We start from the raw sequence: 24,152 nt of genomic DNA, 5'->3' as shown, positions 1-24,152 counted from the left end.
GGGGAGGGGGAGGGGGAGGGAGGGGAGAAAGGGGGTAATGGCAATGGCAATGGCAGCTTCCGCAATCTCGTGTTCTGGCCCGTGGAGTCGGGGAAGCGGAAGGATGTGAGTAAGGAGAATGTGGAGGGGTTTATGCGCCATTCCCCGCAGGCGGATGGGTCGTCCACTGCGTTGTTGGCGGTGCTGAAGGCGGAGCGCGTTCGCTGGCATCCGGATAAGATCCAGCAGCGGTATGGAGGGCTTGGGATCGAGGAGGCGGTGCTGCGCTCGGTGACGGAGGTGTTTCAGATTATCGATCACTTGTGGAATGATCTTAGGGCTACCGGCAGAGATTCTGCCTGAGCCTCCTCATGGATGCTGGATTTTGGGACTCAAGTCGGACGTATACCAGTTGGCATATATGCATTCCGGGCGTGTGGATGTTTTAGCGATTTATGATACCCTCGACCTTATGATAGACAATTGGTCATGACCGATACGATACAATGATTACCCATACACCGTAAGTCAAGGCTAAGACATCTTCACCTGCTCAGTCGATTCATATACGCATTCACAAGAAACTAAAACTTTCTCATCTCGTTGCCACCCACACCCACTTCAGAATCTCGAGTAGCGCTGCTTGGACCGATACGCCGTCCAACCCACGTACGCGCCCACGACGGCGGCCAGGAACAGCACCACCTTGAACAAGAACCAGCCCCAGCTGCCCTTCTTCTGGCGGCGCTTGACCCGAGCCGAATCCTGCCCGCGGGCGCGCGAGGGCCCGCTCTTGCTGCCGGGGCTGCCACCGCCGACACTGTACAGGTTCTGGGACTTGACGGAGACGATGTCGAAGTTGTCGCTGAGCTCGCCCGTCTCCGCGGAGAAGCCCAGGTAGGCGACGGAGGGGATGGCGATGTTCTTGTCCTCGGCGTTCAGCTCGAAGCACTGGATCCAGGTGTCCTCCTTCTTGTACTGCAGCTCCAGCGTCAAGGTCTTATCCTGGAAGTAGGTCAGGCGGGCCTTGGTGGGGATGGAGGCGCCGCGGAGACCGCGAGCCTTTTGTGCGCGTCACAATAAATTAGCACATGGTTCTTCTTGCTGCAGGGAAAGCCACACAAGCCGGGCAAAAGAAAAAAAAAAAAAAAAAACGTACAGAACATCCAGCCAACTCATTGGCGCGGCCGTCATGGGCCTGGTCGTACGAGGTCTGGCCATCGCCCATCATGGCCATGACGTAGGGGAACGTGGTCCCGGGGCGGTTGTTCTTGTAGGTGTCGAAGAAGATGCCCAGCCCCTCGAAGTTGTCCGTCGAGCCGAAGACGGGGCCCTGCGTCGCGCGCTGCTTGGTGAGCCACATGGCGAACCCATCGCCGTGCAGGTTGCCGGCGCCGTGGATCTTGAACTCGACCTCGATCTATTGAGGAACGTACATATCAGCCCAGCCCAGCCCCACCGTGTCCCGCATAGGAAACCATTTCTCGCTGTGCAAAACCATTCAAGCACAATGGAAACTGACCTCCCAGTTCGTCGCGGTCAAGGGCACCCGAGAGAAGATCCAGCCCTGCTGTGAAGGTCGATCGGAGGTAAGACGGATGTATCTGCAAACCGACAAAGCAACGCGCAGTGGTCAGCTTGATCTAAAAAATGAAAAATGTCGGAGGAGCTCTCGTACTGGTCCGCCCGGATTATCGTATCACCACCAAAATCGAACCAGCGGCTTTGGAAGTCGGAGTCCAAGTATGGCTATATTGGTCATTCGGTCAATAAGACGGGTAACCTTGGGTAACCTTGTCGTGGGTGCGAAAGAGAAACCTACCGGTGCGAGACTATGGGTCCGAAGCTATACCACCCTCCGCACATCGCATTAGTTGATCAATGATCTAGGATAGCAGGAACGATCGTCTTTGGAAATGAATACACACCGGGATGCTCTTCACATCGTCGCCGTCGTAGGCATTGGCCAGTGGGACCGAAGCGAGGCCAGCAAGGCAGAGGAGAGACGAGAGCCGCGGAAGCAGCATGGTGATATCACAATCTCAATTGAAACTTGAGCTGCACACAATGGTCAAAGGTCGTGAGATCGAAGAGAACAATAGACGACAGCGCGCAAGGCCGGCAAAGGTCGCAACGACGGGAGAAGGTAGCTTTTTTTTTATTGGTCACCAGGACATATAACAGCTTCTGGCAAAGGTTCGGGTAAAAGAGTCCCCCCACACGTCAGATGGCCAGCAAGCTTGAGGTTTGGAGGAAACTCAAATAAACAAACCAGAATCCAGAACTTACCTCAATTGCGGAAGAAGGTAAAGACTCCGGGAAGGGGGAGTTGACAAGAAAGTTATTTGAGAAAGAACGAACACCGGAGATAGTCGGAGGGGAGAAGAGAGAGAGAGAGAGAGAATGACAGGTGGTGTGTGTGAGGTGGTTGGTTGGATGAGGAGAGGGATCTATAACTAAACAACACTGCGGGAAACTCTCCAAGTGTCCACATCGCCGGTCCAGCAAGTTAGCTCATTGCTGTGGCGCAGCTTTGAACCTTTGAACAAACACTAGCCACAATCTGATCTCCGCCGCCGCCGCGCCGCGCCGCAAGATCTTGAACTGCGGGAATCGTCACGGTTCTCCGATACAACCATTTCCTCACTCATTAACCTTGTATATTAAACCACATTTCTCCTCTCTCTCTCTCCCTCCACAACTCAAGAAACTCACACAATGGCCCTCTTCGGTTCCTCCTCCTCCGCCGAGGCCTCCTCCCCTTCCTCCAGCCAGGAGATCAAGGCCTCGCTCATCCGCCAGGTCCAGGAAGAGGCCGCCATGAGCAATGCCCGGAGCTTGATCGGCGTATGTGTCCCCCCCGTCACTCTGCTTGACATCCATACCCCAAAGCCATATCCAATGCCCCTCTTACCTCAATCGATTCTATGCACAAAGCTACCCGTATTCTAACAACTCCCACAGAAGGTCAACGAGCACTGCTTCGACGCCTGCGTCCCCACGCCCGGCGCCTCCCTCTCGGCCAAGGAGTCCACCTGCCTGTCGCAATGCATGGAGAAGTACATCGGCTTCTGGAACGCCACCAGCCGCGCCTACATCGCCCGCGTCTCCAAGGAATCCAAGAGCCTGGGCGGCGCCGACCTGTCCGGTGTTTCTCTGTGAGCGAAGCAGACTCTTTCCAAAAACAAAATATGAACAACGTTTCCCTCTGTATTCTATAGTTTTCGGAGTCGAAGGCCCTCTTTCTTCCATATCTTGATACTTTTTCATTTGGGTAGAAGATGAAGACGAATGACGCTTGGGATTGGCGTTGATGTGCATCCCTCTATCGCGGGTGTAGTGGTAGTGGTGCCAGCGTGGAGCAGGTCTGGGAATTGATCATAGCCCCTGGGCTTGTGGACACGCGTTTCATGAAGCAGCAACCTAGGACACAAAGCATGGTGCGGGTCCGTTTTCCATGTATACTATCGGGTGGTCATTCAAGAGGGCGCTTACACTTGCTCTTTGAATACGACGGGGTCGGGCGATTGCTTGAATGTAAAAGAGTCTCTTCAGCCGTTTCAATATCTAGCTCCTCTCCTCTCCTCTCTTCTCTTTTCTAAACATCAGCTACCGAATGGTAGCCGCGCTGTCCACGTATCTCCAAGGTCGACTTTTATAGCTATTAGAAAATCCCCAATTGTATGTACATTATACAATAGCCTCCACACGCTACACGGACAGAAAAATGATCCAAGAAAACCCGAATATATCCCCATATTTTGCACAACATAGATAGAAACGAACAGCACGAGACCGATTCAAAGAGCGGTCATAGGTGATAGAACAGCAGACAGGCGCCCCCGCAAGATTCAGCACCGCCACCGCGGTTAGTAACTCCACCCACGTCCCTTCGTGATAACAACCAGCAGCAGAAAGTAAGCAAGCCATAGGCCAAAGGATGCTGTTCTCTTGTTCGAGAAACCGTGCGAGTCGAAATCGAGCCGCAACTATGCACCATCGAGATAGACAGGAATCGAGGGACGAGAACGGAGAAAGGGTTGAGCCAGACGCAATTTCCAAAAGAGAAATCAAGAAATATGTGAACAGGATAAGACCATATTGTTATATGCTCTAAAAGTCTGGGAGCAGCCAAGGCTTGATTCGGCCAGCGATCATGGAAACAGACAAGCCGACGCAGAGATAAATTCATCGCAGCGACAGTGATAAATGATAACTCAAAATAAGGCCATTCTAGGTAGCCTCGGGAGGAAACTCCGGGGAGAATCGATTACACCCGCTCTTAAACGCCCCGGGAACCATCAATCGACTCGATTCCGCAAGAACAAATCCATGGAACGGCGGGATATCATCTCATCATGAACCATGGCGACCTCTAGAAGTCGGGGAACAGATGGCCGTGGCTTTTTCAGGTTAGCAAGGCTAAACGCGAAAGGCAAGAGATTGGGATTACATACGGATCTTCTCCAGCCATGCCGTATTGTTCCGTCTCTTCTGGATACCGGTCGTACTGGCTGGCGTCACCTTGCCCGCCCCGAATGGGCGGCACATAAGGAGCATCAATATCCTTCCGGGCCAGGCGGTCCCAGGTGACCTCGGCGAACCAGGGGTGGTTCTTCACATCCTCAGAGCCTCCATGAAGGTTACCCAGACGCTTGGTGAGGTCCGCTGTGATGAGCTGCGATAGCAAGTCGACGGCATCGGGATGCAGGTAAGGCGGGTACTTGACTCTGCCTCGCAGGATATTCTCATAGATCTTCACCGGAGAGCCGCTGTCCCAGAAAGGTGTGAAACCGCAAAGCATCTCAAAGATCAAAATTCCCAATGACCACCTTTAGCAAAGTTAGCAGTGCTGCGGGACCACCAGCGGATAGCTCCTTACCAATCCACGGATTTGTTATAACCCTTGGAGGACACGACTTCTGGGGCCAGGTAATCGGGGGTTCCACAGAGGGTCCATGTGATGTCAGGGACCTCCTTCGCGAAACCAAAATCGGTGATCTTCAAGTGTCCGTGCCGATCCAGAAGCAAGTTCTCGGGCTTGAGATCTCGGTAGATGATCTGCTGGGAGTGGAGGTACTCCAAGGCAAGGGTCACCTCAGCGGCATAGAACTTCGCGACAGGATTGGGGAATCGCTGAAGCTTATTAGCACAGGCTCAGTGAAGGGACTCCAATACCACGGAGCATTGTGCGACCACCTACCTGGGACTTGCGCAGCAGACTGAAAAGTTCACCACCTTCTACAAAGTCCATGACCATGTACAGGTTGCGCGAATCTTGCCAGGTACCCCAGAGAGTGATCAGGAACGGATGTCTGACCCGGTTCAGCATACGACGCTCGTCGTTGGTGTGCTCGATCTGCTTCATCTTGACCACCTGCGCCTTCTTCAACACCTTGATGGCATAGAAGCGATGGTTGTGCTTGGACTGCACGAGGTGAACACGACCAAAACTGCCGGTTCCCAATGTGCGCTGCAGAATGAAGTCATCTAGGGAGTATTTTCCCTTGGTGGTACGAGCATCATTGCGATTGGCTGATTGGCCCTGGGCCTGGCTGCCGGAGCCAGAGTGCGTTGAGCCCTGCTGGGAGGAGTGAATTATGTTCTGTATGCTGGCGGCATTGACATTGGACTGTGAAACACCGGGGGTGTGTTGAGAGGGCGACGCTTGCGACACGGTAGATTGCATGGAGACTGGTTGACCCTCGTTGGATTGATCGGCTGTGGAAGAGCGGTTGGGCTGGTTGGCGGCCGAAATTTGCGGCTGATTTGCGGGGTCAGCGGTAGTGGCGGAATTGGAGGCAGGTTGCTGGTGCTGGTGCTGGTGCTGCTGTTGATTTTGCTGGTGCTGCTGGTCGGGATTATTGTGGTGGTGGTGAGTGAGATAGTGAAGAGGGTTATGGTGGTGGTGGTGGTTGTGGTTGTGGTCGTCTTCGGCAGCGTTTGGTGACGTCTGCGTCTGGGCCGAACCGGCTTCAAGCTCTTTAGAGAGGGTCTGCGAATCCTTAGTTCGCCGCTTCTTCAACAGTCCTCCTAAACTAGGCATCGAGAAGAGAAATCTGAAACAAGTTTGAAATGCAAAACGAACACACAGACCATACGAGAAGGTCTATGTGGGAATAAATAAGAAGTTGGAGGATTTCGGGATACGTTGAGGGGAAGGAGAGGGTTGAGGGGAGGGGACGGAATTGTGTGCACGACACGAGAAAGAGTAGTGAGTTAGTCTCAGCCCCTCTTTTTGCAGCAGCGCAACTGCACTTTTCGGGGAGGGCAGAAAGGGATTTGGAGGGGGAGGGGAACAGCAAAGGAGGGGGAGGCCCGGATTGATTGAGACCTGGGCAACAAGCAGCCAGCTTTTTTTTTTTTTTGTTTTTTCGTTTTTTTTCTTTTCCTTTTTCTTATCCTTTTTCTTCTCTCTGACTTTAAGTTCTCTCCCTCTCTTGTCTCAATCAGCTCTTTTTCTTTTGGGATGGATGGTTCGGGCGCGGATACAGCGGAGCCACCCAAGCAGAAGTCTCAACTCTGAACTGAGATGGCGGTCAACGGAAACTCAATTGGATCGAAGGATGGAGACAAGAAGACTTGATCGATCTCTGGACTGTTTACTGTGCACTGAATAGGGCTGTTTGACGGTGCGGAGAAGAACGAGGAGGAGTGCAGAAAAGGTAGGAGAAGAGCAGACAAAAGAAAGGGACTTAATGGGAAGAAGAGGGGGTTGGAAAAGGGAAGCCAAAACAGCAAGTAAACCTCTCAAGAGCAAGAGGAAGAATAAGAAGCGGGGTTGGATTTGCGTCAAGCTCAAGGCTGGCTGGGATGGGCATAGCGTTTGACGACCAACTACTTACCTAGATGTACTTAGCTCCAGTTAGATCAGGGATAATGTTAATGGGGCCTGGCTATATCTTTAGTAGACCATTGCTATAACTACAGTGCAGAGCAGGTACTGTTGTCCCCTACACTACCTAAGTCTGATCTCCATCAATAGACTAGCTGAATGACAAGCATCGTCTCTCTCTCATGAATCAACATCTCCCGAACAAACACCGACCACCCGACCATCTAGACCTGATCAATCTGTCCTTCCACGAGTGCGAAAGATGGAAGGATACACCCTGCAGATAGACTAACTACTAGATCATCATGACTTGTTTTTTTCGCACCGAGGCTCATACCCATCAAAGTCGCCACGAACCATGGACCAGGACCTCGCGGGGATGTCATACTCATCATTCAATCAATCTATCTTCATCAAGCTCCGATGCGATGAGGTCATCATCCCTCCGTTCTCAGATCGACTAGTGTCGACCAACCGAGAGAGCGATTCCGCCAACGGTAAAATCCGTCCTGACGTGATAGACCGAGGATGCCTTCAGTAAAAGTACAGCATGTAACAGTGTAGTAAGGTGGTTACTCTTGGTTCCCTGTTCCTCCTCAATGTTTCAAACTCTCTTTTCCACGTCCACACGAGATAAGACGTGCATGTCACTCTGCAGTTCTTGCTGCATTGATCCGGTTGTGAAACGAGGGTTGATAAGAGGGGGGTGGAGTAAATGAGTCCACTCAGTTCCGGAGTCAACGTGGCACCCCCTACAGTCGAACACTGTTGGATATACTGTAACTGGAAGTTTGAGACTCGAGTTTGAGAGTCAGTCAAACTGGCTGGCGGTGACTTCATCACTGACCGCCCCGCCTTGATGGATATACCTCCAAGTGGTCTAGTGCGAATCTAGTCTAGTCCAGCTTAGCTTGGTTGTGGATCGCCCCGCTTTCGGGGTGTTTTTTTTCTCTGCCTCGTCCACCCTTTTAAGCTTCGAATGCAATGGTTGAGCCTGCGCCTATCCGTCTATGTTTCGGGTGAGCACGGCCAGACTACTATGAGTATGGACGCTTGCATCCATCCTCCCCAATGTTCGCCATATGGCTTTCCTGCCCATGCTGTGGCATGCGGCTTGTCTTGTGTTACACTGGCTGAAACCTTAATCCTTAATCAAGGCCAACTATCGGTACGTTGATTACTCAACGGGCACGATGTTTATATGTACGGTACTTTGAATGCCATCACGGCTGAATTGAATAGCGAACCAACCCTCCTCCCCCCTCCCACAAAATAGATGAACGCCCGCTGCACTCCATTCCAAAATGCTGTTTCAACCCCCAGAGTCACCCTGCCGCGTCACAGAAATACAATGGGCTAGACAAGGCCGCAGGCCTAAATGCGATAATGGACCATATTTTTCTTGATCTCATCCACGATTTCCACCGCCTCGAGAGCGTTGCGTGCCTCGAAGTCATACCGTTTCTGCTCGTTGGCATCGTTGCCGCGCAGAACCACCACCCGAAAGTTCTTAGGGTGTCGTCGACTCACTTTGCATCCCACTACGTCGTTGAAGCTTATTGACCGCGTCTTCGTGTCGGACACCGTCTTGCCTGTATCCGCCGGCATGATATGCATGTAATCATTGTCGAACGTCAAAACCCGATGGTTGGACTGCGTGAACGACATAGACTGTTTGCGCCACACATAGTATCGTCGATAGTAGCCTCCGGTAAGGTCTTGTTTCTGTGTGAGAGGGTGAAGCATACGTTGGCCGCTCTTCTTTCCTTTCTTGGCCGGAGCGGTGTTGCTGTCGATGAGAAGGGGCGCATTGGGCGATGAGCTGCCCGGGGAGCCAGTCATTTGAGGCCCAAATCGCCGGCGCACGAGGTCTAGGTCGGTGAGGTTGCCCAGAGCTTCCACTGTTCGGTCCAAAGGTGCAATTGTACTGGATCCCATCACCTTCAACAAGTAGTTGCCCTTGTCAAGGCCCCAGCGTTTGCACACGGAGTCAAGAATCTCGGCAATGTAGCTGTCGGTCGAGGTATTGAGTGTCATCACCTGTATCGAGGCCTCTACATTGGTGTATCGGATCTTCAACGTTTTGGAAACCCCTAGGCGAGGGGTAGCATGAGACGTAGGTACAGCTGGCCGATCGGCAGGTGTCAAAGTATTGTCGTTCAGGGCCGAGGAGAAGGGCTGTCCAAGGATAGGGTTCGGACGAGGCGCCTTGGCCTGTGCTATAGGCTGGCTTGCTGAAGCAGGTGCACTTGCAGCAACTTCGGCACTGTTATCCTCCGAAGATGGTGCCAAACTGAACATGGGAAAGAGACGCTCATTCTCTTCGAATTCGGCACCGGACGCTTCCACAAGAGCGAATTCGTCGTATTGTTTCCCTCGCGTACGGCGGCCAGCTGCCCGGTTGTTGTTCGAGGTAAAGTCGGCGATTGGGGATGTGCGGCTGAGTGCGGGAAAGTCATACTCAACTTCACCGTCCTCCACCATCCGTAGAGTCCACATGTTCACAGTGAGCTTGTTCCGATCGATGGCCGGTTCGCGACCATCCTCTGTGTATCGCCAAAGGGCCAACCCAATGGCTTCGACAACTGTCACTGGGGCTGGCTGCTCTGCTAGCTTCGACTCCCGAGCAATTGGCAGATCCAAGGGCTCGTCAGGATCAGTAGAGAATGGCAAATACAGTTTGATATTGAGCACATCGGTCAGACCTTTGCCGGACAGTACGGCGAATTTCTCGACCGGGTTCGTAGGTGCTTGCTTGCGCGCATTGAGGGCCTTCGATAGCAGACTTACCGGTTGAATCGTGCTGATCGGACGCGGCGGTGGGAGGTCTTGCAACTCTGCCGCGGGAGTCCGGGACTTTCGTGGCGATGCGGTTTGTGATCCGGCCCCATTCTGCAATTTGTGCATCAACGCGATTGGCGAGGAGGAATCCAGGCTACCAGTGATACCGACATTTTCCAAGAGGGAAGTCGACCCCGCGGTGGCGTCAAAGTCCGATGAAAGAGCCGAACCCACCGACTCTGCACCAGAGTCCTCTGCCTGTTCATCCAGCTCTTCGAGGTCTCTGTTACCTGCCCCTTGTCTGTGCCTCCTGAGTTCGATGACCTGATCTTGTCCGGAAAACTGGATCTGTCTCCTCTTGAAAAGGGATGAGCTGAGATCGTTGTCGGACGAAAGGTCACTGCTAGCCGTCGTAGTTGTATCGCGGCGCGGTCGCTCGTTGACGCTGCTAACAGCGGTTCCCAACGAACCCGTGCGGTAATGGGTACCCATAGCTGGATGCGATGGAGAGGTGACCATGACCTGAGGGCCCTCCTGGCGATCGGTTGAACGTATCGGAGACGATCCGGCTCTTGTTCGGATGGGCAATTTCGGAAACTTCATCTGGCTGGCACCGCTGCAGTAAGTGAGTATTTAGCTATCTCCCTGGTTGTCGCGAGGAATAGCGAATCACCAACCTTGGAGCGCTATCCCCATCATCGTCGCTCTCGTCACTCAAATCACTGCTATCGTCTTCCTCAGCCTCCCGATGCTTCTGTTGATCATTCTGCTGGCGATCCCTCCGGTGCGTGCGTTTCCCTCTGAGATTCCGCCGTCCGATAATCTCCATGTTGCTCTTTCCTGTCACCATCCCGCCTTCGTCGTCGTCGCCATCTTCTCCCACCCCAAGCCGCGCCGCCGACTCATTGGCATCTCTAGCGATACCGAGTTGATAATATTCCGAGGCGACAGCTGTGGTGAGGGGGATGGGAGGCGAGTATGTCCGCTTGATTTGGGCGGCGCCTGTCTGGGCGTTGGGGTTGGCGGAGGCGGAAGACCAGCCCGCAGCACGGAAACCGGGAGTATTGAGCACGGTATTGTTCACATTGATGAGGCGGTCACCGATGCCATCTTTGATGGTCGAGAGGTAAGAAGTGCGCAGTTGCCATATCGTGAAACTAGAACCCCCATCAGTCCCTAGAAGCACACACGAACCACCACCGCGTAACATAAGCGATGCGGAGATCACAATCCTGTAACATACTCTTCATTGTGAAGGAGCGACATTTTCCAGAGGGAGCAGAGTGGTATGCGGATAGTACGGGAGTTCGAAAAGGTATGTTGCAGCCAAACGTGGCCACCATTTACGTCGGACGATGCGCAATCGCTATCGGTGATCGAGTGGGCATGGTCCTAGAACGGCGTAACAAAGGGAAGTGGATAGTTGCGCCAGAATCAAGGAGCAATAGGTTGGCGGTCAAGAAAAGAGTGTGTCAGTTGCAACCAGGACCAGCCTGAGGAGCTGCAGAGAAGATGGGTAACGAGAGATAAGTAACCAAGGCAGTGAGGCCGCACGGTGGGTTTATGGGTTGTAGAGGAGGCAATCAATCAATCTCACCCGAGCGTAGTTACACGGGAGGGGAGGGGGAGATCCCGTGCAGTGGTCGCATCTCCGCACCGCCGCCTTTGTTAAGCCAAAAGAGGCTTAGCGTCCAGGGTAAGTCGCGTCAATCTATGAGTATACAATACAGTACAGTAGTTACATCACGATGGTATTCATCGCACGCCATAGACACCATCTCATCTCAGTAACTACGGCAACTAGAGTCACGAATCAATCACAGATTAACAGCTAATGGCAGGACGGTGAAGTCATCCATTCATCTTCCACCCTACTTATTACGAAAGCCCGGCCTGCGACGTCCGGCCAGACCCTGCCACACATCAAGGGCTCGCTCAGAGTATCATACATAAAAGAGTTCAGCTCATGTCAACATCACCCAGACTTCGCCTTAGGCTTCCGACCTCTCGCCTTATTCGGCTTCTCCTCGTCTTCGTCCGCTGTCTTCTTTGTCTTCTTCCCCTTGCTGGCACCACTCTTCGCGGCCGACTTCTTGGGCACTCGGACGTATTTGTCTTTCTTCAGGTCAAGCTCCTCAGCTTCATCGTCCTTTGACTCTTCAAGAACCTCCTCTTCATCCGATTCCTCCACAGCGTCTTCGATATCGGGTTTCTCCTTTGCCATCTTCTTGGGAGCCGTCACACTGCTCGCCTTGATGAACGGAAGGGGGTGTGAGCGTTGATTATAGACCCGCGTAAATGAGGCCTTCGTCTGTGTTTCCAGCTTCGCATACTCTGCATCCATCGGACCCAAGCCCAGCTCGACTAGGGCATCCCAGTCTTCCCTGGTGAGGAAATAACTATCCATGAAGTCGATGACTTCCTCAACGGCGTCTTTACCTTCAACCTTCAATCTGCGGACCAAGCGATCCCAGAGCAGGGGCATGTACTGTTGCCGAATCTCATCTCGGTCGCCGGATGCACGTAGGCGCATATGGCCTTGAATTTCCTTGACATAACGCCACAATTTTCCTGCGTACCTGTATTAGACATGCTTTAAGAGGGTATCGAAGAACAAACATACCTTGCTTGCTGTTTTGCCCCAACCAACCAGCAAATGTAGGACGTTCTCCCATCGCTCCATACACGAAGCTGGCAGGTCGAACAAAACTAAAAGCAGCATGAGTAGGCATTAAGCTCCATTGCTGCTGAGTTCCATGAATCATGCGATCAACAAGGTCGCCGTCGCTGATACTAGAGGCTGCGTTGTCGATCAATTCGAGTTGCTTCAACCTCTGCTCTCGACCTTGGTACCCAGAGGCCAATGTCTGCCTTGTCTTGAGATAATTCTCCTGGACCATCAAATAGCTAAATTCGTGGTCATTGAAGTAAAGCTCGATTTTGTCGTTAAGAGTGCTTTTCGATGTGTGTGCGAACATTTGGGGTCCGAGGATCTTGTTCACGATATCCCATGGTTTAAGAATAATATGCTTTTCCCAGGCTTTCGACATCTCCCGTCCTTTTTCATAATTCAAATGCTGCTGGTCGAGTTTCACAGTTGAGAGCATATTGATGATTTGGCGAATATCAGAATGGGTTCCTTCGATCAGACCGTCCATTACCGGAGGTGGTATCTTCAGGCCTTCGCGGTAACAGATAGTTGAAAGTCGGGCTCTCATTTGATCTGCACTTGGGCGTCGGAAAGCAAGTTCGAAGACAGTGCCTTCGAAGGGCTTCAACTTTGGAATTTTCCACTCATTAGAGATGAGAATGAGGGGGATATGGGTTTTCTTCGCGACAGCCACCAGAGCTCCAACGCCACCTCTATCTCCGGCAGACATGCCATCAACTTCGTCCATGATCAGTACCAACTTCTTTTTATCACTGTTCACCTTCTTGCCCTCTCCTGCGAAGTATCCCTGCAGAGAGGTTGTGTCTAACACACCAACAAGGCCGTTCTCGACGAGTTTCTTGCTTCTTGTGTCACTCGCGTTGGTCTCAACGACATCGTAATTCTCCAGCTTCGCAACCAGATGAGCCGCTGTAGTTTTTCCAATACCAGGAGGCCCATGGATAATTACAGCTCTGTAGAGGCCGCTTCCGTCTTTTCCAGGTCTCTTGAAGTTGTATTTCGCGTTCTTGTGCCAGTCTCGTAGCCAATTCTGGAGTCTCTCGACTAGGGTCTTGTTGCCACAAATCATGCTTATGGATGTTGGCGCGTATTTGGTCGTCCACAGTTCATCTGCAACTTGAGAGGGTTGGGAAGCTGCGGACGCTTGAGATGCTGAAGGCGGAGCAATATTCGAGGCGCGAGCGGCCAACTCCTTGCGCTTCTCTTCCTTGTCAATTTCTGCTGCCATTGCCTTGACTTTGGCCTCGTCTGCTTTCTTCTTCGCTTCGTATTTTTCCCCAGCCTTTCCGTCCCCGCCATTTGCTGGAAGTCGTCGAATGAGCTCGAAAAGTCCTTCTTCGTTGATTGTCTTGATCTTGTGTTGTCGGATTGTCTGGAGCTTCTTGGGTCCAGCATCGGCTCCTAAAACAACGTAGCTCGTTTTCGAACTGGGGGCACCGGTAACCTTGCCGCCGTACTTCTTCACCAAGGTTTGACCCTCCTCGCGACCCAAAGTGTCCAGAAGCCCGGTAAAGACAAACGAGAGTCCAGCGAGACAGTTCTCTGCTCCTGTTGGTAGCTCCACGCTTCCGCCCACAGGAGACCTTGAACGTTGTGCTTGAGCGGCGAAATTGAATTTCGTCTTTTCTCCCGACTGTGGCGGAGGGGAAGGAGCCTTGACGGTTGGGATGCTGTCAAAGATATCCTGGATCTCCTTGCTCTCGGGTCGATCGGTCTTTGTCGGTGAGGCTCGGGGCTTTTTGGCGGCATGCGACGTCGCTTTCGCTTTCACTGCACCCTTCTTAGGACTGACCTCGAATTCAGAGTCTTCCTCCTTATCCAATGCTTCCGACTTTCGTTTGCGAGCTGGGCGGGAGGTTGCTGGTTGCGCTGCGCGAGAGGGGCGCTTAAGCAAATCTTCCATAACCACATCATCGTCTGACTCTGCAGGGAGTGATTGCCTGCTTCGTCCTGCTCGTTTTACCGGGCTGGCAGGCTTCACGGCAAGCTCTTCGAAATCGTCGTCGCTGCCATCCTGGTCATCTTCCTCGACATAATCGTCATCGCCTTTGCCTCTCTTCTTGTATTCGGTCGCAAAGACGTCATCGCCACCCAGCCCCTCATCGTCGTCTATTATTGTTGTAGTCTTTCTAGTAGATCCACGAGTGGCTCTCTTAGGGGTAATCTGCGTATCTGCACGCGTCTTAGGCTTCGGAGACTCAGTCACAGTCTCCGCTGGGGCTGGCTGCGACGGCTTAGTTGTGGTCGCATTGTTGCTCTTCGCTGGTCTTCCTCGCTTCTTGCTCGAGGCAAAATAGTCCGAAGTAGAAGTCGGTTCTCCTTTTGATTCTTCAGGTTTTCTTGAAGCTGTCAATTGATGAAGCTCTGCTAAGAGAGATGAAGGGGAACGTACGGTTTGCTCGTTGTTTTCGTCTTTGGGGTTGAAGGCTTCACCTCAGTTACTTCTTCATCGTCGCTATCATCAACAACCTTCCGAGTGCCTACAGCCAGGTTAGCAAGGCACGATCGGGACGGTTGGCTTGAATCTCACGCTTCTTCCGAGTAGCAGGCTCCTAGCGACGAATTGAAGTCAGCACAGACTTGTTGGAGCGTCAAGTGTGCAAAAGGTATACTGGAGTGCGAGCTCAATCATCGACGTACCTCTTTCTTTGCAGCCGGCTTCGCGGGAGATGCGTTCGAACCTTGACTCGACTTCGCGCCAAAGAAGCTCCGGATATCAGAAGGCATGGTGGTGGATAGTTGTTGGAGCGTGCACAACCGTGTAAGGTAGCGCTCTCTGGGACAAAAGTCAAGAGTCAGAGAGGACCTACGCTCCAGGCAACAACAACAACAAAGTCCAGCAGGTGGAAAGCCTTCACCACTTATCGCTGGAAGCTACATACAATTCCGGCAGACACGGACGCGCGCCTGCCTGCAGCTACGCCGACGTGACTTAATTGGCTTACCTAAGGCAGAGAGGCGCGTGTGGCACGTGCGCAGCACTTTCTTCCCTTTCGGGAAATGGGGGAATTCGGGCCCGGGCCTGCAGATACGCCGATAACCTGAAAGTCTGCCGTGAACCTATTGAATATTGCTGAGATCCGGTAATTGAGAGGGCCATTTGCTGCAATACAATTCACAATGGGTCCCCAGTTCAAGATGTTCTCCGGATCTCAAATGGCCCTGTTCCGGCCTTCCTGTAAGATTCTGCGCTGCCTCCCAGGTTTTTCCTTTTCTGTTTGGCCTTGAACCTCCTTCAAATTCCTCTCACGGAAGGAAAAACTGACACCGATGCGATACGTTAGGCTTCACGACACCTTGCACAGCGCTTCCCCTTTCGCGATGCTTCACCACGACCTCGCCGGCCCTGGATTGGCTCACTCCCAAGTACGCCGAGGTGTCGAAGTCTCCGAAGGGTCGCCCGCATGTCCCGACTGGTGGTTCCTCGCGCGGTACGACTGTTGTCTGGGGTGACTACGGCTTGCGGATGAAGGATCACGATCGTCGGTTGCCCGCCCATTCTCTTAAGATCGCCGAAGAAACCATCAAGAGACGCCTGAGGGGTATGAACTATACGCTATACAAGCGAGTCAGCGCGAACATCGGTGTCTACACCAAGGGTAACGAGCAGCGTATGGGTAAGGGTAAAGGAAAGTTCGACTACTGGACGGCGAAGGTCGCTGTGAGCAGAATCGTCTTTGAGCTGAAGGGCGATCTGCACGAGAAGGTTGCCAGAGAAGCTTTCCGTCTGGCCGGTCACAAGCTGCCCGGTAGGTCTCCCCTCATGGCATCTAGAAACATCGCATCGATGACCCATGACACTAATACATTGACTGTACACAGGACTCTGGGAGTTCGTGAAGAAGGGCGAGCCCCCGGTGGTCGGACTGACGAAACTCGGCAACGGAGTGACCCTGGAGAGCCTCAAGCGTGCCCGCAGAAGCCCAGCCCTTGGGATGGAGAATCTCCCTACGCCCCCACAGTCGACCTCCTCCAGCCCGTCCGCCTCTCAATAAATAGACCCAACGCCCGTTTCGAATTTTGGAGAATCTGTTCATTACCCATGTTTTATTTACAATTATCTCGCGGCACCTAAGCCCCGACACCCGAGCCAGGCCCATATCCCTGTTCTCTCCTGAGCTTTGCCGCCAGCGCTGCAGCCTCCTCTGGGGTTTCGGGCTTTGAATCTTTTGTTGTACATTACCATCAGCCATTCACATTCTGCTTTGTTGCGATTGATCTCGCAAAGGTGTCGATGTCTTTCTCATATGCGGAGTTTATATTATATTGAAAGGGAAAGGGAAAAAAGGAAACCCCGGGGAAAAAAAGATTGTGAAACTGTACCTTTATCCACGATTCCCGAGAGACCAGACGTAGCCTCTCCCTTCTCGAGCTGCCGTGCCAGTGGCGTGTCCCCATTATTTTCCTTGACTTCGTCATCGTCGTCTCCGAGGATCGGGTTGTATACACTTCTTGTGTGCTCAAGGTGGGCTAGTCCGTCCAATGAGCCATGGCTCTTGCAATCATGTCCCAAGTGGAAAAGCACGACTTACCACCTAGTTGGCCGGTCTGCTTCGGCGGAGTCTCTGTGAAATAACGAATTGACTCATACCTAGAATCTGGGTCAGCACAATTCCACTGATAGCGAAACCTCCAGCCCAACATACTGAGTGTTTTCACCACCGGGCTCGATATCCATGAGGTTAGGGTTCGACATGATGTAGTTATTGCGGAAGTCCAATAAAGTAAGAGCTTGACTCGTGGGATTGATAGAAGGCTATAACACTATCCTTAACTGTGATTTTCAAAGTTGAAGGGAATTTGAGAAATGGGGGGGATTGCCTGCGAGGTGGTGGTCGACTATGTATACGAGCTATGACGTAGTCAAGTGAATCGACCCAGTCAACCAAGATCAGCAGTCGATGGACTGCCAGTGGCTACCAACTCTCATTCAGGGCCCCCATGTCAGTCATGGACAATGCTGCAGCTTATAGACAATCTTACTCCGCAGCAAGCTGTTTGTGCGGAATTGGTTATCTCATTCAATGCAGCATCATCCCCATGTTCATCTCCCATCTTTTCTAGCTCTTGCCTTCCCAAGACCCCATCCACCTGGTGAGCATGAAGCTTGATTTACATTACATCCTGTACAGGATAATGAAATAGTAAAAAAATACCTCCGCTATTTGCAATCACGAACACCAAGGTCTTTTACTTCATCACAGAACGCCTGGGTTGAATGAAAGATGGCCCGTTATAGTACAATTAATTCATTACTCATTCATTGTTTGTTACTCTAGTCCCTTTTAAAACTCCATGCCCATGAGGTAACTGCATATCGAGTTAGCAAGGATATCCAATAGATTCTCGGTCTACTGAGTCAAACAAACCTCTCATAAATGCGCATAAACTTGGCAACAAATGCCTCGAGATGGAAGATCAATTTCTGCAGGGCGATAGGGTCAATACTTGATCGATTGCAGATTCTTAGAGACGGGAACTTACGCTGCCCTGGGTAATTCTGTGCTCGTAGAAAGCCGACCATTTGATGACATCTGGCTTGAGAGCATCGTCCACTTTGCCGACGAGCTGGAAGGTCAAGGTCTGCCATTCCCCGTTAGCCTGAAGGCTCCCGCAAAGGGCGTCCCCGAATCATTCTGGAGGGGAGAAATCAAACCTTGAGGATGGTAGTAGCCGGTATGCAGTGCGTCAGCAGATCGTATAGACGTGAGCGGACTCGCAACAATTGAGCCGGTGACCGTTCTGCCAGAATCTCATCCGCAGTTTGCGCAATCAATGCTTCCCAGTCGGGAGGTGGAATTGGCGTGTTGTCGGTGACTTTCTCACTGTAATGCCCGAAACATTGTCAGCCACAGGGCTTAGGAACAAAAGCAATGTGGGGGCGGCGAGCTCTTACTTCTGAGCATAAATGGCCTCAAACATAAGCAGCGCGCGGCGCAGGTTCCGACCACTCTCCCTCGCTATCCTCTGATTCAGCCCATCCGCCTCTGGCCACCCCTCCTTCTTGCCCGCCGTCCTCAACACGGCGCAGATATCCTTTTCAGTGGGCGCAGCGACCCTGACCAGCAGGGTGCGGGACCGGATCGGTGCAATGATATTCGAGGTGCTGTTGGCCAGGAGGATGAGTCTCAGGTTGGGGCTGTATTTCTCCATGGTCCGCCTGAGCGCCGCCTGCGCATCGCGGGTTAAGTGGTCCGCCTCGTTGATCACCACCACTTTGAACCGCTGTTTCGCCGAGAGATCGACCTGCTGCGTCTGCGCGATCTCCTTGAGCAGCTCCTGGACGACGACGCGGTCATAGTTTCCCACATCCGACGGTGTGATCTCCAAGTGGTAGACAGAGGAGACAATGTTGAACTCCAGCTTCCGGTTGCTCGTCGTCTGAAAGACACGGGCATCGATCTTTATCTTCTCCACGCCCGGGCCGTACAGTTCCTTCAGGGTTGCGATCGTGCGTGTCTTCTTGCCTGCGCCTGATGGTCCGTAGATTAATAGATGTGGGAAGTCGCCGCTTTGTGCCTAAACATGTTCAATGATAAATATCTTTTGCTATTCAAGGTTCTCGGGTGAGCCTTACCAGGGACTTTAGTCGTGAGGAAAGCTCTGGGTGGTATGTCAGAGAGTCCAGCGAGCGAGGTCGGTGCTTATCAACTAGCAACGCCATCTTGAGTGGTCGATTTTGAGCTTCAAAGGGTATGAATGAAATCGCTGGGCTATTGTGTTGCCGCCATACAATTCCCGTCCTGGAAGCTAATGGACGGCCGACGCGTCGCCCGTGACGCGAGCTTAATTGATGCTCCGTGCACGACGGCTGACTATGCATGTCTGAACCAATGAGACCGATAGCCGACTCTTCCGCACTCCACTGTTATGCCTCAGGCACTGAACAATGTACTAGGTAGTAAGGTATGCAGCTTTCCATTCAAGGTTCACTTGAGATGAGACTTGTGGTAGACTGCTTTATTCGAGGTTCCTCCTCCTGGCTTCCCTGATATCCCCAGATAGAATTGAGTAAGCACTGGAATTGCCGTTGACAACAACAATGATTCAAACTCTGAGCCTGTAGGCCATATACAATGGAAAATTCCCACCCATTTCGTACACCTACTGGTAATTCTTTGTATATACATGCTCTATAGTACAAAATCCGAATAGACGCCAAAGGTTATCTGCTAGATGGTTTCAAGAGTATTTGTCGGAGAAGGGAGATGTGAGGTCTTTATGAAAGAGGCTGACAAGCAGGTGTCCCTGTTGATACCTCCTCGATTATAGATCGTCAGAGGAAAGCCTCTGATGAAAGCCTCTTCGACACAGGCGCCTGAGCTGGTGTCAAGAAAAGGAAGCGAGCAAGGGTATCCGAATATCATCACGCAGGCAAGGGCGTGAGAACCCCGTTATCATCGTATCGTGCCTCTGCTTGATGTTAGCAACCTGTGCAGATAGTGCGCGCTCGGCGTCGCTCTTACTGAAGAAGGTGTATGACAAAGTGATCGTGTCGATGCCTTTCATGGCTGGGTCCGTGACGAAGTCAGGGTCGATGAAGAAGAAGACCGGCATATCGACCGATTCTCCGGCGTTCAGCTTCTGCTCGTCAAAGCAGAAACATTGGATCTTGCTGAAATAGGGTGCGACCTGACCAGGGGTCACACTGTATGTCGCGACACCAATGATGTCTGTGGGGCCCTTATTCGTAGCTGTAAAGAAAGCAAGCGCTGTTTCTCCCGGAAGCACACGGACTTCGCGTTGTTGCGGAGTGAATTTCCACGGCAAAACATCCGACACTGATCCATTGAAGGTGATTCTGAGCCGACGGGCGTCTGTCACGGGTTTGACACGAGATGCGGTATCATTGTCGCCTCCGCGATGCGTAGTAGATGGTTGACCGTTCCAGCCAGTTTGTTGGCAGATCTATGCGACGAGCGGTAGAAGTAAATATATGATACAGATGAAGTACATTTTCACGAAGTTGAACACACCATTTTATACAGAGGAACAGAGCCATAGGCCAAAGCGACGGTACCGAGAATAATACTCATCGTATAATACCTAGTGATCTATAAGCAGTGCACCGGATAGAGCATCGCCATATCATCATACATGGTAGACGCATTGCGCTTTTGCGATTGAGGTGTATTGAAAGGAGCATTAATATTTTGTCGTAGAACTGAATTGCGCGTGAAGAATCGTCTTCCTGAATCCATGCATCTCGAATTGATCTGGGCAGAGAGACGAAGACTCAATCCCGGCGATGGGAGCCGGCCCCATGAGGATATCGAACGGGAAATCATATTTATAAGAGATGTGCTGCGGGGACGAATGTAAATCTACCCACTGCAGCATCAACTCCAGACTCGATAATGTCCTTGTCACACGTGACTCAAGAATCTCCGATAAGGTGGTCTGATCATGTGGTGATAGTCATTGTTGTCAGTGGGCAGTTTTTTGCCACCGCCCTTCTTAAACAGTTTTGCCATCGGACTTTTCGGTGCTGTTCGAGGTGTCCTTCTCCTTCTCCGGGGCCGAGGACGTTCTGCCACCTCTTGCGGTCACAAAGGCGGTCTACGTCTATAGCTGGCCTGCACGATTAAGGACTCATTTCATCCGCCAAACTGTCTCTTGAAGCATTTTCCCAATTATAGAGAGCTCTAGTCATGCGTAGACACTTCTTACGCATCGATGCTTTTATGTCATAACAGAGAGGAAGACAACCTATTGCAACTTGTCTTAGAACGATTGCATACCTAGTTAGCCCTAACTGCCAATCTCAGAGAGGCCTTGACAATTCAACCCCACCGTGCCATGTCTCCGAGCTTCAGCTTATCAGCGATATGCTACACTTCATCCTCCTTATCGATCCAACCGTCATTTGGTGCAGATTGATGCTGCTTGGTTCAATGGTTGTATTTATGGCATTTGTCTTCTTCGAAGCCGTCTTCACGTTTTACACTTGACACTCGCTGCATAGATGCAGGCGCGATCATTGCGCGAAGTTTCAGCTCTCCAAACCCATCTAATCGTCAGCTCATAATGATTAGCAGAGGAGAGCATTGGGTCTGTCGATCTAATGGTGCTTAAACAGATTGCTGCTGGAAGCAAGGGAGTCGCTCATGCGCGGTCATCTTAAGACACTTGCTGCCACCCTTCCGAAAACTCCTCGGACCATCTCGGGGCGTTCTTGTGCACACGTTAGAAGAACAGCAGCGCTGATAGCGAATGCAATGCGTTCACGATACAAGTACTATCAAACAAAAAGAAATTGTCAGCATAGGATCTCAAAATCCAGGGTAGCCCAGAGTCGGGACGACGGATGGAACGACGGGGCTAGTGCAACCATCCTCGAACCAAGCAGCTGGACACTATGGCCAACTCAGTTAAGCATACCTTCTTATCATAGAACCTCGGCATAACAGTTGCTGCGGCTCTGGGTGCTACAAACAATGCAATTTCTTGCCGTCTCTGCGCACTCTCGATGAGTATACTCCATCCGCACATGAGACATCCCGCGCCAACACAAAGCCCAGAATCCCACATCATGGGTGTGATTGTGTCACGGGGAAAGATCTTGGGGCCTAGCCTCGTTCTGGCGAGGCACACTGAGTAATAGAACATGCTCACAAACGAAGCAAGGAACGCAGACGAGCGCAAGGCGGTTGATAAGGCGTGCTTGAGTGACGACATTGACTTCAACTTGCGCAGACGCAGGAGAAGCTGTATAGGAATGTAAGTCGCACAAGCAAACTTGAATGTTCGAGCAAATCTAGATACTGCATGTTTCTCACAGCTCGGACCACATCCCATGTGGACCATCTCGCACGGTATAGGGACAGTGCTCGAGGGATCGCCCCAGTTAAGAGGCCAACCGTAATCCCTGCACATGGATTGTAGGAGAGGAGCCTGTCCAGTATTCTTCCCATATACCAATACACCTCTTCTGGCACGACGAAGTGCTTCAATCAGCCTAGCGTCAACTTTTGCTACTTCCCCAATCCACCTTTCATAAGACCTTGGCAGCCTTTCTGGCATATAGAACCATGCCCACATAACTATCGCCGCACTAGCAGCGAATGCACCAGCATTCGCAAGCTTGGGCGCTACACGCTCTGCCAAGGTCCAGTGGTTTCTGTCCTTGCGCCATCGCTGCCATCGCTGCCAGCCTATGCACACGATTAGGTCCGCAGCGCGTGTGAGGCTAAAGAGCGTAAGATCCATGCTCCGGCCGACAAATTGAGAGTTTTCGCTTGGTGCTTCTCTGATCTTCGCCAGCTCCACAGCGCTCTGCGTCGAGGTGCAATCATCAGGAACCGTCGATTTACCCTGTCTTCTAATGGGCTTCTTATTCAAGAGTTGAAATGTGTACCAGGCAGACAAGAATGCCGAGACAAACCGAAGAATTTGCATGAGCGGCGAAGTGCACGCAGAGGTGCTAAGCTTGATGTTGTGGCGTACATGCTCAAGACAGCGTGAAAGTACCAAGGGAGCAATAGTTGAACCACCAATTAGAAGAGCACAGAATGTGGGAAAGCTTTCGAGCCGTAACGCATTGGTCAACGCATGGAACAGCTGTCAAAGCAAGATGAGCTATTAGTCTTCCAAGTGCTACATCCGCAATTTGAAAGAGCACAAATGGCCAGCACACACCAATTGGGGTAGCATTAACAACCCCGACCAAGGAGAAAAACAGGGGGAGCTTCTTACCTCTTTCAGCCTATCTGTGTTGGTGAGCCTTTTGTCCTGAATGCGCCGTAGACAGGAAATGATTCTTGGGGTGGTTGAAGACAAGTATCCAAGAGCATACGCCCGCAGTATCCTTCGACAGTGAGTTTGCCACGCTCAGGTAAAGGAAAAGAGCAACAGAAGTCATGTTAGATGGATCAGAACGTACGGCTTCAGAATGTCGATTCTGCTGCGATGCTGGTAGCGGATAGCAACAGGATCCATGGTGTCCCAGGCTCACCAGTCATGACTCTCGCTGGAGATTTTTAACCAATGCAATCTACCAATTGCTGTCAGACAGGTGCTTCATTTCATTTGATCACCAGTGGCAGTCAAACGATAAACTTCTTCACGAACCTGTGAGGGGATGATTCTGCCTCAAAGATTGGACTAAAGAATTACACAAAGTTGGGAATCTAAGGCATTGAGTGCTGGCACAAACGCTTTGATCTGCAGCGATAACCACAAAGCTCTGTGCTCCACAGCAACCTTTCATAGGATTCCCCGCGGGATCCGTGCGACGCAGTTGAAAGGCCTCGGTTCTTGTAGACACGAGGAAGAGTCACTGCTAGGGCTGGGTCAGGGGTAACGATTATTCGGTAATCAACGACGATCCCCGTTGCCCGTTGTTGCTTGGACCAAACTTGGGGTCTTTGAGCATCACCCGTGGATGCGCGGAGATGGAAGGGTCTATATAAAAGATATAAGAGATATAAAACCCCCCGGTTAAGAGATCAAGAAAGCTCAAAGTATGTTCTCTTACCCCACGGCTAGAATGGCCGAATTATTAGGCGAACACCTTTGTACGATTAATGAATTAATAAATGAATGGAGATAGTGGGATGCAGCAGCAATTAATCAATAGTTAGAACTAAAGAACTAGGAGAGAAGACCAGCAATTGCAATGACGGACTGGGAAATTGGGCCGAGACTAAGCAGGTCGTACCGAACATTACTGCGCTTCAGCCCAAATGCCCAGCCAGAGTGTGGTATTTGGCGTATTACTGTTACGTCACGCGACCGCCGGTCGAGCGCGAGATTTTTTGCATGTGATCGACTCATAAAGACCGAACGAATTCCTACCTATGCTGAGTGAGTTGAGTCTCTTACCTACTCTACCTAATCTTCACTCAGTCTCTCGCTCTCTCGCCCAGCCAACAGAGAGTGATCTCT

The 24,152-nt window shown here is 51.7% G+C and overlaps 12 protein-coding genes across 12 annotated transcripts; 3 read left to right on the top strand and 9 right to left on the bottom strand.

The window, feature by feature from the left end:
• Positions 1–27: 27 nt before the first annotated feature.
• Positions 28–342, top strand: BO82DRAFT_405721 (uncharacterized protein; the record flags this gene model as incomplete). The annotated part of the gene is made up of 1 exon (XM_025639509.1): positions 28–342. A coding segment is annotated over one exon (315 nt), but the record flags the coding sequence as incomplete, so codon positions are not given.
• Positions 343–379: 37 nt separating this feature from the next.
• Positions 380–2,404, bottom strand: BO82DRAFT_357797 (legume-like lectin family protein). The gene is made up of 7 exons (XM_025636118.1): positions 2,269–2,404; positions 1,908–2,166; positions 1,802–1,825; positions 1,658–1,728; positions 1,502–1,583; positions 1,139–1,399; positions 380–1,041 (listed from the first exon to the last, which is right to left on the bottom strand). The coding sequence occupies exons 2-7, from the start codon at positions 2,004–2,006 to the stop codon at positions 601–603; spliced, it is 978 nt and encodes a 325-aa protein (XP_025488226.1). The 5' UTR covers positions 2,007–2,166; positions 2,269–2,404; the 3' UTR covers positions 380–600.
• Positions 2,405–2,570: 166 nt separating this feature from the next.
• Positions 2,571–3,584, top strand: tim13 (protein translocase subunit TIM13). The gene is made up of 2 exons (XM_025636117.1): positions 2,571–2,826; positions 2,944–3,584. The coding sequence occupies exons 1-2, from the start codon at positions 2,698–2,700 to the stop codon at positions 3,139–3,141; spliced, it is 327 nt and encodes a 108-aa protein (XP_025488225.1). The 5' UTR covers positions 2,571–2,697; the 3' UTR covers positions 3,142–3,584.
• BO82DRAFT_169746 (uncharacterized protein) lies at positions 3,546–4,279 on the bottom strand. The gene has a single exon (XM_025630336.1). The coding sequence runs from the start codon at positions 4,169–4,171 to the stop codon at positions 3,791–3,793; it is 381 nt and encodes a 126-aa protein (XP_025488224.1). The 5' UTR covers positions 4,172–4,279; the 3' UTR covers positions 3,546–3,790.
• Positions 4,280–4,354: 75 nt separating this feature from the next.
• Positions 4,355–6,025, bottom strand: pkaC (cAMP-dependent protein kinase catalytic subunit pkaC; the record flags this gene model as incomplete). The annotated part of the gene is made up of 4 exons (XM_025637107.1): positions 4,355–4,382; positions 4,437–4,811; positions 4,862–5,115; positions 5,183–6,025. 4 exons carry the CDS (start codon positions 6,023–6,025, stop codon positions 4,355–4,357), a joined length of 1,500 nt encoding a protein of 499 aa, XP_025488223.1.
• Positions 6,026–7,940: 1,915 nt separating this feature from the next.
• BO82DRAFT_343763 (Sin1 family protein) lies at positions 7,941–11,161 on the bottom strand. The gene is made up of 3 exons (XM_025633634.1): positions 10,839–11,161; positions 10,273–10,752; positions 7,941–10,211 (listed from the first exon to the last, which is right to left on the bottom strand). Exons 1-3 carry the CDS (start codon positions 10,859–10,861, stop codon positions 8,189–8,191), a joined length of 2,526 nt encoding a protein of 841 aa, XP_025488222.1. The 5' UTR covers positions 10,862–11,161; the 3' UTR covers positions 7,941–8,188.
• A 244-nt stretch (positions 11,162–11,405) lies between these two features.
• Positions 11,406–15,081, bottom strand: BO82DRAFT_318515 (replication factor C subunit 1). Its single transcript, XM_025632647.1, has 5 exons — positions 14,907–15,081; positions 14,797–14,818; positions 14,659–14,746; positions 12,219–14,605; positions 11,406–12,166 (listed from the first exon to the last, which is right to left on the bottom strand). Exons 1-5 carry the CDS (start codon positions 14,991–14,993, stop codon positions 11,571–11,573), a joined length of 3,180 nt encoding a protein of 1,059 aa, XP_025488221.1. The 5' UTR covers positions 14,994–15,081; the 3' UTR covers positions 11,406–11,570.
• A 216-nt stretch (positions 15,082–15,297) lies between these two features.
• Positions 15,298–16,424, top strand: BO82DRAFT_357790 (mitochondrial 54S ribosomal protein uL16m). Its single transcript, XM_025636116.1, has 3 exons — positions 15,298–15,444; positions 15,551–16,015; positions 16,089–16,424. The coding sequence occupies exons 1-3, from the start codon at positions 15,387–15,389 to the stop codon at positions 16,259–16,261; spliced, it is 696 nt and encodes a 231-aa protein (XP_025488220.1). The 5' UTR covers positions 15,298–15,386; the 3' UTR covers positions 16,262–16,424.
• BO82DRAFT_357788 (uncharacterized protein) lies at positions 16,311–17,058 on the bottom strand. The gene is made up of 4 exons (XM_025636115.1): positions 16,913–17,058; positions 16,799–16,857; positions 16,590–16,736; positions 16,311–16,432 (listed from the first exon to the last, which is right to left on the bottom strand). Exons 1-4 carry the CDS (start codon positions 16,960–16,962, stop codon positions 16,338–16,340), a joined length of 351 nt encoding a protein of 116 aa, XP_025488219.1. The 5' UTR covers positions 16,963–17,058; the 3' UTR covers positions 16,311–16,337.
• Positions 17,059–17,474: 416 nt separating this feature from the next.
• Positions 17,475–18,995, bottom strand: BO82DRAFT_357786 (replication factor C subunit 5). Its single transcript, XM_025636114.1, has 6 exons — positions 18,844–18,995; positions 18,163–18,785; positions 17,923–18,091; positions 17,751–17,849; positions 17,636–17,691; positions 17,475–17,576 (listed from the first exon to the last, which is right to left on the bottom strand). The coding sequence occupies exons 1-6, from the start codon at positions 18,928–18,930 to the stop codon at positions 17,552–17,554; spliced, it is 1,059 nt and encodes a 352-aa protein (XP_025488218.1). The 5' UTR covers positions 18,931–18,995; the 3' UTR covers positions 17,475–17,551.
• A 224-nt stretch (positions 18,996–19,219) lies between these two features.
• BO82DRAFT_343747 (cytochrome c oxidase assembly protein) lies at positions 19,220–20,604 on the bottom strand. The gene is made up of 4 exons (XM_025633633.1): positions 20,364–20,604; positions 20,243–20,312; positions 19,733–20,174; positions 19,220–19,679 (listed from the first exon to the last, which is right to left on the bottom strand). Exons 1-4 carry the CDS (start codon positions 20,552–20,554, stop codon positions 19,633–19,635), a joined length of 750 nt encoding a protein of 249 aa, XP_025488217.1. The 5' UTR covers positions 20,555–20,604; the 3' UTR covers positions 19,220–19,632.
• A 529-nt stretch (positions 20,605–21,133) lies between these two features.
• Positions 21,134–23,509, bottom strand: BO82DRAFT_169601 (uncharacterized protein). Its single transcript, XM_025630335.1, has 5 exons — positions 23,337–23,509; positions 23,149–23,259; positions 22,962–23,073; positions 21,648–22,826; positions 21,134–21,504 (listed from the first exon to the last, which is right to left on the bottom strand). Exons 2-5 carry the CDS (start codon positions 23,202–23,204, stop codon positions 21,382–21,384), a joined length of 1,470 nt encoding a protein of 489 aa, XP_025488216.1. The 5' UTR covers positions 23,205–23,259; positions 23,337–23,509; the 3' UTR covers positions 21,134–21,381.
• Positions 23,510–24,152: the final 643 nt, after the last annotated feature.

This window comes from Aspergillus uvarum (assembly GCF_003184745.1).
Source record: "Aspergillus uvarum CBS 121591 unplaced genomic scaffold BO82scaffold_61, whole genome shotgun sequence".
NCBI lineage: Eukaryota > Fungi > Ascomycota > Eurotiomycetes > Eurotiales > Aspergillaceae > Aspergillus > Aspergillus uvarum.
This window is presented reverse-complemented; position numbering and strand designations above follow the sequence as displayed.

Excerpts from the sequence above, each read along its gene's own strand:
- BO82DRAFT_357797 (XM_025636118.1), bottom strand. The coding sequence starts at position 2,006 with ATGCTGCTTCCGCGGCTCTCGTCTCTCCTCTGCCTTGCTGGCCTCGCT. Across the intron at positions 1,826-1,907 it reads ACGATGTGAAGAGCATCCCG|CTTCGGACCCATAGTCTCGC; the intron begins GTGTGTATTCAT and ends AGGGTGGTATAG. Across the intron at positions 1,584-1,657 it reads ACGATAATCCGGGCGGACCA|ATACATCCGTCTTACCTCCG; the intron begins GTACGAGAGCTC and ends GTCGGTTTGCAG.
- tim13 (XM_025636117.1), top strand. The coding sequence starts at position 2,698 with ATGGCCCTCTTCGGTTCCTCCTCCTCCGCCGAGGCCTCCTCCCCTTCC. Across the intron at positions 2,827-2,943 it reads ATGCCCGGAGCTTGATCGGC|AAGGTCAACGAGCACTGCTT; the intron begins GTATGTGTCCCC and ends CAACTCCCACAG.
- BO82DRAFT_169746 (XM_025630336.1), bottom strand. The coding sequence starts at position 4,171 with ATGAATTTATCTCTGCGTCGGCTTGTCTGTTTCCATGATCGCTGGCCG.
- BO82DRAFT_343763 (XM_025633634.1), bottom strand. The coding sequence starts at position 10,861 with ATGTCGCTCCTTCACAATGAAGA. Across the intron at positions 10,753-10,838 it reads TCGCTCCTTCACAATGAAGA|TTTCACGATATGGCAACTGC; the intron begins GTATGTTACAGG and ends TGGGGGTTCTAG. Across the intron at positions 10,212-10,272 it reads GATGGGGATAGCGCTCCAAG|CGGTGCCAGCCAGATGAAGT; the intron begins GTTGGTGATTCG and ends CACTTACTGCAG.
- BO82DRAFT_318515 (XM_025632647.1), bottom strand. The coding sequence starts at position 14,993 with ATGCCTTCTGATATCCGGAGCTTCTTTGGCGCGAAGTCGAGTCAAGGT. Across the intron at positions 14,819-14,906 it reads AGCCGGCTGCAAAGAAAGAG|GAGCCTGCTACTCGGAAGAA; the intron begins GTACGTCGATGA and ends ATTCGTCGCTAG. Across the intron at positions 14,606-14,658 it reads ACGAAAACAACGAGCAAACC|AAAACCTGAAGAATCAAAAG; the intron begins GTACGTTCCCCT and ends GACAGCTTCAAG.
- BO82DRAFT_357790 (XM_025636116.1), top strand. The coding sequence starts at position 15,387 with ATGGGTCCCCAGTTCAAGATGTTCTCCGGATCTCAAATGGCCCTGTTC. Across the intron at positions 15,445-15,550 it reads GGCCCTGTTCCGGCCTTCCT|GCTTCACGACACCTTGCACA; the intron begins GTAAGATTCTGC and ends GCGATACGTTAG. Across the intron at positions 16,016-16,088 it reads GGCCGGTCACAAGCTGCCCG|GACTCTGGGAGTTCGTGAAG; the intron begins GTAGGTCTCCCC and ends GACTGTACACAG.
- BO82DRAFT_357788 (XM_025636115.1), bottom strand. The coding sequence starts at position 16,962 with ATGTCGAACCCTAACCTCATGGATATCGAGCCCGGTGGTGAAAACACT. Across the intron at positions 16,737-16,798 it reads GCAGACCGGCCAACTAGGTG|CCCACCTTGAGCACACAAGA; the intron begins GTAAGTCGTGCT and ends TGGACGGACTAG. Across the intron at positions 16,433-16,589 it reads CTCGGGAATCGTGGATAAAG|ATTCAAAGCCCGAAACCCCA; the intron begins GTACAGTTTCAC and ends GTACAACAAAAG.
- BO82DRAFT_357786 (XM_025636114.1), bottom strand. The coding sequence starts at position 18,930 with ATGGCGTTGCTAGTTGATAAGCACCGACCTCGCTCGCTGGACTCTCTG. Across the intron at positions 18,092-18,162 it reads GAGGCCATTTATGCTCAGAA|TGAGAAAGTCACCGACAACA; the intron begins GTAAGAGCTCGC and ends CGGGCATTACAG. Across the intron at positions 17,850-17,922 it reads CGGCTACTACCATCCTCAAG|ACCTTGACCTTCCAGCTCGT; the intron begins GTTTGATTTCTC and ends GGGGAATGGCAG.
- BO82DRAFT_343747 (XM_025633633.1), bottom strand. The coding sequence starts at position 20,554 with ATGATTTCCCGTTCGATATCCTCATGGGGCCGGCTCCCATCGCCGGGA. Across the intron at positions 20,313-20,363 it reads AAGCGCAATGCGTCTACCAT|GTATTATACGATGAGTATTA; the intron begins GTATGATGATAT and ends ATAGATCACTAG. Across the intron at positions 19,680-19,732 it reads TTTGTCATACACCTTCTTCA|AGGCACGATACGATGATAAC; the intron begins GTAAGAGCGACG and ends AACATCAAGCAG.
- BO82DRAFT_169601 (XM_025630335.1), bottom strand. The coding sequence starts at position 23,204 with ATGGATCCTGTTGCTATCCGCTACCAGCATCGCAGCAGAATCGACATT. Across the intron at positions 22,827-22,961 it reads ACACAGATAGGCTGAAAGAG|CTGTTCCATGCGTTGACCAA; the intron begins GTAAGAAGCTCC and ends TTGCTTTGACAG. Across the intron at positions 21,505-21,647 it reads CGAGGTTCTATGATAAGAAG|TACTTGTATCGTGAACGCAT; the intron begins GTATGCTTAACT and ends TTTGTTTGATAG.